The sequence below is a fragment of the Fulmarus glacialis genome, unplaced genomic scaffold, assembly GCF_000690835.1.
Source record: "Fulmarus glacialis isolate BGI_N327 unplaced genomic scaffold, ASM69083v1 scaffold7355, whole genome shotgun sequence".
Lineage (NCBI taxonomy): Eukaryota > Metazoa > Chordata > Aves > Procellariiformes > Procellariidae > Fulmarus > Fulmarus glacialis.
Genome location: NW_009211080.1, coordinates 67,843 through 75,789, shown reverse-complemented (window position 1 = coordinate 75,789; position 7,947 = coordinate 67,843). Strand labels below are relative to the sequence as shown.

At 37.5% G+C, this 7,947-nt stretch overlaps 1 protein-coding gene across 1 annotated transcript in view; it reads left to right on the top strand.

Moving 5' to 3' along the window:
* Positions 1-6,353, top strand: part of ICA1 (islet cell autoantigen 1, 69kDa) — a gene marked incomplete at its 5' end in the record, with an annotated part of 11,390 nt that extends 5,037 nt beyond the window's left edge. The window contains 2 exons of the mRNA XM_009577387.1: positions 3,548-3,643; positions 5,429-6,353. Of these exons, the coding sequence (XP_009575682.1) occupies positions 3,548-3,643; positions 5,429-5,550 (218 nt within the window). The remainder of the gene's footprint in view (positions 1-3,547; positions 3,644-5,428) is intronic.
* Between the last annotated feature and the right edge of the window lie 1,594 nt (positions 6,354-7,947).

Genomic DNA, 7,947 nt, shown 5'->3' with positions numbered 1-7,947 from the left:
TTCCTGCGGATGCTTTAGCCTGGAGGAGGGAAGAGAGGGAGGAAGGCAGGCTCCCACCAACTAACCAGCCAACAGCAACTACCTTCATCTTCCCCATAGTGCGACTAGATTTCTCCTAGCGCTTTGCAAGCTGGAGGAAGAGCTTGCCGTTTTGGGCTCTATCCCAAGTAATTTAAATTTCATTTGGGGAAGAGTGTTGTAGGAAAGACTAGCAGACTGATTCCATCCTGAAGACTACTTCTTGGAACCCATGCAACTGATACAATCATACATGATGTAAAATGACCTGTGGCATTTTGACAAGAATAAGAAAGTCACATTTACCTTATAATTAATAGTTACCACCACGGCCCGTAAAGCAAGGTATTTGTGTTCACTGACTTCAACACTTAGATGGAAACTGGGGGAGTGACATTTGCAATGATGCAGTTTTAGATGTATTTTTATGATGAGGTACATGCCTATATGAGTATGATTGATAGAGTGAAGAGGGACTGGAAGAGTGTAGTTTTTGACCTAAGATCTAAGCTAAAAAATCATGAGGTTTAGGCATTGCATTGTGAAATTAAACAGTTTGTGACCAGAAGCAGACATGGTACCTATTGAAAGGGGAAAAAGGAACAATGAGAAACACCTTTCTTGACACAGAAACATAAACGGATTTTAAGCAAATTCCTGAAAATAGCAACAGAAATGTTATGGGACTGACTTTTTTTTTAAGAGTTTTTACATGTTTTTAAATGTAAAGATGTTTTTGAAGGAAAAATATTTTTGAGGTGTAAATGGCAAACAAGGCTGGGTATCCTTTCTGAGGTTGTTGTTATCGCTCTCATTTGCACAAGACACTGGCATTGGCTGCACTGTTAGCACTTCAAAATCAGAACTCAGGTGTGTTGCATTCAAGGAACACTAGAAATGGAAAATCCGTTCCAGTCAACATGATATCCCAAAATCTTTTTGAATAAGAAAAAGAATAAATATGTATTGAAAGAATAAAATATCTTGTTTTCAAATGGATTTCCAAGGTTTTGGCAGAAGATCATGATAATTGATCTACTGGCATTTGAAAAGTCACAGCTAATCAGCTGAATGATTGTATCTGATAATCAGCATGTTCCCAGCTGACTCTAGTTGCCAAGTAAAATGCATTATTTAAACTAACTTTCATAGGTTGTTTTTCTTTTTAAGCTTTTTGTTTCTTATTTTTTAACAGAAGGTGAAATTCTGTCCATTTTATATCTTGTGAAATCTCAACTTTAATCTTAAACTGCATTTCATTTCACAGCACTTCTTTCATGATTTGACCTTGTCAATTAATTTGGAAACGGAGACTTTTTTTTTTAAACAAAATACTAACTGCAGCATAAACATATCTAAACATACAAGTTGAAAATATTAGAATATATTAATTATGGATATTTTTACTGAGGACTTGTGATACATATCCTACACTTTTTTTCCCCCCCTAATTGGTAGGATTGCTTAATAATTATTCAGTCTGAGGTGCTACACTGGAGCCTCGATGTTGCATACTTCCTGTGTGAATTTGGCCTTAAGACCATAAAGATTCTTAAAACTCACATGCTTAACTTTAAGCACATTAACTTTTCTATTAACTTCAGTGGGATTACTTACTTATTTTATGTTAAGCACACTCATAAATCTTTGGGTCTTTGTTTTCTCTGTGCCTCAGATCTTAATCTGTAAAACAGGCACAATGCTATGCAGGTTATAAACTGTTACGGTCAGGAATTCCCAGCTCGGGGTTTTCTCTGGCTGTATTTATAGGCAGGATCTAGCACAATGGGACTTTGAATTGCTATGGGACTACCAGGTGCTGGTTTAAAATATATATAAATGTATGTATGTATTAGAAACAAAGCATGCTCCCAACAAATCTTTTAGATTCCCCTCCAGATAGAGCTTTGTAGTTTGGTCACCTTTCCACTGTTTCACACAGAGCATTGGCTTTCTCTTTCATGATGTGTTTGGCCTCATTTACTTACTTACTCATACCATTAAGGGCTCCCCTTTATCTTACCTGCATGTGCATATATTCTAGTTGGTAAGAAAACGTGCAGCTCACCGTTTCCATTTCTAAATTTAATTGTGGTAACATTTGTGAAGATGCTAGCTGAAAAGTAAGCTGTTTGGTTTCCTTGCTGTCTCCGCGATAATCTTTTGTCTAGTCATGTACTGAAGCCATCCTGTGAACAGGCAAACCAGAACAGGCTTAGGGCCAACAACTGCTTTCAAACTGATCGGCTGCAATTTGTTTTTGAAAGGCAGAGTTTTCTCTGTAGCTCACTGTGAGTGGACACTAAAAACATAATTCATGGAAGTATTTAATAAAAATTCTGTGTCAGACTTATGTGGCTGTTACAGTAACTGTCAGGACACTGGGTACCAATATCTGACAGGGGTCTCGAAAGAGGAGAAAGTAAGGGGAGGATGGACAAAGAGAGCAGAAAAGGATGTGAGAGCATGAACTTGTAGAAAAAAGAGACTGAATAAGGAAATGCTGGCTGTGTGCACAGAGGAGTATCTTGTTTGTGATACTGCAGAATTAGATATACTAGATCCCTGAGATGGATGGATAATTGATCAGGCCACACTTAAAGGAGATGTTATTGAAATTAGAAATACAACCTCCAGTCCTCTAAATATGATAACGCATAAGAATTTAGATATCTTAAGCCAGGGATGAAAATGCTCCGTTTTTTCCTAATAAGTTTCCGTGGTACACCACCTCTAGTTCATTTTGCCAGCCTAGCTCATCTGGCCTCATTAACTGTATTTATTATTACTCTTTTGTGGCTATGGAATATGCATGTAAGAACAAAAAATTGTGAATACCCAGTTTCACTTTTTCCTGCATAGTTACTCTCTCCCTGCTGAGAAGATCCTTTCAAATGCAGAACAAAAAAAATATTCCATTAAAACCTAGTTTTAAACTAACTCAAAGTAGTGCACCTTGAATTTAATTCCTCAAAGTGTTTTGCAAGAAATTATTTTTTTCAGAATTAATCATTTCAAAATTAACTAAAAAATCTAGGGTCTCTAAATATGTTTTTTCTGGAATAGTTGATCAAATTAAAGTCTTTGGAACTGTGAAAGTAAAGAAAGGTGGAAAAAATGTTTAGTATGTGTGATATTTTCACCCAAATGTAAGTGGTATTCTTCTCCCTACACCTGTGCTTGACTTGATTACTGTATTGGCCTTTCTGTGAACAAGTATTAACTGTGATTGGATAAAAGAAACAAGAAAAAATCTTTTTTAGCCAGGTTAAAGGTTTGAAAAGACTACAGTTGCCTGAATCTGGACATGATGAAACTGACCCACAGGTACTTTCTTCTCAAGGATGTTGCTTGTCTGCAGCATCTGACTGCTGATTTCTTGCATATGAGGAAAGATACGAACAGCCATAACCATAAACGTTATATTCTGCTCCGTTGTCTGATGTGTGCATTGTGCTGCCAGACAATGGGGTGTCAGAGTTAACAAAGTAATTCTTCATGCTAATGCTGCTGTATTATTGAATTTTAGGATGGGCAGCTAACAGTGTGAGCCCACCGTCTATACCACAGCCCGCACAGAAACCAAACAGCCTGAATGTGAATGCTAACAAGATGCCCGTGAAAGGTGATGCGGTCATGTATTTTTTCAGTTACTTTGCTTTTCCTTTTTAGCTATGACTCTTGTATCTTTCCAGTCTTCTCAGTTACTCTATCACAATAAAACCTATTTTTGTAGTAGTTACATGTCAAGAATCTTGTGCTTCCTAATGAATTACTGTGTTTCAGCATTGATTATGTGTATGGTGTGTGTGTGTGTATTTTTTTGGTAGACTTCAGTGCTAGTAGTATGTCAAAAGAGTAATTTACTGTATAATGAGGGAGCTGAAACTTCTTTTGCTACTTTAATTTTGAGTCACACAGAATAGCATCTGCATGCACTTTGTCTAAGCTAAACAGTGTTTTGAAGCTCTAGGAGGACATTGTGGCTAAAATACAGGCTACTGGTAAGACAGAAGAGCCCTAATGGCAAATTTTGTCGATAACATACATCATACAGTAATCATCTGTTTGAAACTTAATTCACTTCTTGCAACTGAGCCAAGAGTGCATAGTCCTGCCATCTACGGAGACAAAGCCCCGCTGATTTTGACTAGGGTTTTCTGGATAAGTGAACCAGAAATATGTTGAATCCTTATTGCCAGTTTGTAGCCTATTCCGTGCATTCACAATCAATCAGAAGCTACATCAAAGATGTTCAGTGCAGAAGAAAGGAGTGACGTGTATTCCTTCCCCAGCCTCCCAGGATTATAAGACTGACATTTTTCAGCTCAGCAGAAAAAAAAAGGGTTAAGGTGTTTTGGAAACTGTTTTGGAAATGAGTGTGATACCACAGCCACAGTACCTTCACCAGAAAAAGGAACAGCCTTCAGCTACTTCGAGATCTGTGTTTATGAAAGTGGCAGATACTCCAGCCTTGCAGACACTAAGATGAAAGTCATGCCAGGCGGAGCCTATTTTGTCCGTAAATTCCTTGTGTCACAAAGAATGCTTTCATGTGACATTCTCTCTCTGAGTGGAAAAGCACATCTTATTTCACTATCAATATAATACATGTTAAGCATAGGGTCACAAAAAACAAAGCAAATGGTGATACACCTTCTTTATAGCAGCCAAAGTTGTCACCGCTTTAACCTGAACATCTGCCCTGTTGGAATAAGAAAGGGTAGGAGACCTCTGTGAAATCTGTATGTCAATATAGACACATAGATGCAATAGTCCAGCTGCTGTTGGAACATATTCCTGGTTCACGTTTTTTTATATCCATCGAAAAATACACTCTACTAGAAGCTGTACTTGGGACTAGCTGTCAAACATACCCCTTCTCTCTCCAGCCAATACTTTCCCATTAAAACTTCATTCCAGATGAGTAATGACCTTGTGTGGTTGTATACAGGGGGGACAGAACAGTCACATGAACTGGATTTAGGGGAAGGAATTTAGTCCTTAACTCTCCTTTAGTAAGTGAGGTTGAAAGTAAAATTTGCTTTCACTTTCCTTTTACTTTTTTGCAGGCATGTAGGTGCACACACAAATAAAATACCTTTCATGAAACAAAGCTAGACAGAGCAAAATTGTTTCTATTTTTAAGTGTTCCTGTACTTATCATGGCAGAAGCCATATAAAATACACAGGCAGACAGATGTAAACATTCATTCTTACTAAGTTCCATATTCTTTTAAAGGTAGAGTTTTAAAATGCCATCTTGTCAGAAGTGCCTTTAGTAATAAATTAAACAGTAGTATGGCGTTTGTTTGACCTCAGTCAAACATTCAGTCAGTTTTGTTTTAAAATAGCTGACAAGTCTGTACTTTTCTTTTTTCTTTTTGTTTTGTTTTTTTGTTTTTTTCAGAACCTACAAAGAATCCTAAAGACTTGACTGCCTGGTTCAGTCTCTTTGCTGACCTTGACCCGTTATCCAATCCTGATGCTGTTGGGAAAACGGATAAAGAACATGAATTGCTTAATGCATGAGTCAGCTGCCTATGGTAACTCACATTCTTCCATTCATCAACACTATTTTGGGGTTAAAAAAAACTAAATGAAAACTAGTATGCTGTTGTGAAACTATAAAGTATGTGCCATGATAATTAAAGGGAATGAATCCCCTTTTATATAGGTACAGTTATTTGCTCTTGTTTTGTATAAAGAGTTCACATTTATTTTCTACGTGGATTTACAAAAATGAGGTTAAGAATTAGGGCAGATTTCTTGCCAAATTAGATTATCTGCTGAAACACTGTCTTTGCCTGAGGTGATGCAGAGCTAACACTGGAGTGAAACACAAATTGCGAACCTATTTTTTTATAATGTTTCTCGAGTAAATTAAAACAAAAAAATCATGTAACTGAGGAGGCTGCATGAGTCAAACATCTATCCTGTATATAAGATATATATTACTGCTATGTTAAGATGTCAACTAAATTTGTTTTGTTAGTACTCACAGTGAAAAATCTGTGCTGGGGCTAATTACTGAAGAAATACATTTGGGTCTGTGCAGCCATGGAAATTGTGCCCTTTCTGATTTAACTTATTAGACAAACTGCACTACATAAACAGAAGTCATGCCCAGCAGGCTTCGTTTCTGAGGTTTTTCTCCACTGCACCAACAGAATTTGCACCTGTTTGCAGAAGTTTCTTGCAACTGATGCTTTATCATGCCTTCAAAACATTCGTATTTCTGTTCGGAGTATTTTTCATCCAATTTATTTCTGAAGCATGTGTTATTTTGAGCTTGTTGTGACATTAACTCTTTAATAAAATGATTTTGACAAAAAAGACCTTTTATTCCCACTGGAATGCTGGTGTGCTGTGGCATTTATCTGAAGATAAAACATATGACCAGTTTTTAGGCAGTACCTAATAGTTCATGTCATTACCTCATGTTGTTTCTGAATAGTAATCCAGTAGGACAGTAAGAAAATTTGAACTCACTCGGTGTCCCTTTACCTCCCTGCTCTCCTTTTACAGCAAAGGATGTGTCAGCAGCCACTTAAGATCGTGTAAGTTCTGCATATTTGCTCTATGTACTGTATAAGACCTGCTTTGCAATTTATTGTATTTGGCGTTTTTTTATTCAGTTAATTTTCCTTTTATGTTGGTGAAGTTTTTCACTACCAGTTAACTGTACACTCTGCTAGTTAATAGTTGCCTCATGGTCTATTAGATAACTAAGTACCTGAAAGTAAGTATATAAATAGAGAAGTTAACCGAACTGGCCTCCTGCTTCTCGAATGCAGCAGAACATCATTTGATGGCCACACTGAGCAGCATCAATGTGCATTTGATAGCTCCTAGCTAAAAAGCTACGTGCTATCAGTGGATGGGGGGGTTGGATTGACTGGAGTTCATCTGACTGAATCCTCAGCAAGTTTTAAGTAATTCTGTCCAAAACTGTAGTGTTCAAAATCCCACCCCATAGCCTGGAAGTCTCAAGGTACTTCAGTTTTTGCTAGAGTTTTTCAGATGTTTAGCAGTGTATTTTCGCGTATAATGGGAAAGGATGGTCTGGTCTTCTCTTTGCGTAGTACCCAGCTCACCCAGGTCCCCAGCGCTGAGGCTGGTAATTAAGACTTGGAAGCTGATGTAAATGCCTTAACTGTTTCTAAAGATAAAACTTGATTCCTTCCACAGTATTTCCTACTGTTTCATACTGGCAGCTCCTTGCTCAATAAGCCGTCTTTTCTGAGATGTGTATCTTTCTTGAGCATTAGGGGGGAGCCTGAACTCCTGACTTTGGACTGCAGTCTCTGGCAGTAAATAAGCCATCTACAAAGTGGATTAACTGAGAAATGCCTAAGGTTTATGCTGAGGTGTGCTTACACTTATGAGTGCTAGTTTGCACTCATAACACAGGATGTTTGCCTGAAGTCCTCTTCATCTCAAACTGTAACTATTGGCAATGCCAAAAACATTAGGAGCTCAAGGGATAGACAGGCTACTTTTCAGCCCAGCTTGGTTACCACTGAAATCATTAAACGGATTCTTGCAACTTTAAGCAAGTCTGTGGTTGCTAAACTTGCTCTGGATTATGTTTGTCTTGATAGTTGCTAAAACACTTGTGGACAATCCGCTCTAGCATTTTTAGTAGCTGAAGCAGTTAGGCTAAAAGCAAAGATGAGGCTGTATTGACTTCAAAACTGCTAATTAACTGTTCTTTAAGACTCAGAAAAATGTTTGTGTTTGTTTTCTAGGTCACAGATTCTAGGCTTCCAGGATTTTAAAAAAAAAAACTCCTGTTTTGATTGGGACAATTAATGGTATTGCACAAATTCAGCTAAAGATGTTCTGAATCCTCATCATGTTTTTAGGTAGAAAAAACATCTGAATGATCATCCCTTTTACACAAGAGAAACCATGACTGCAGCGTTT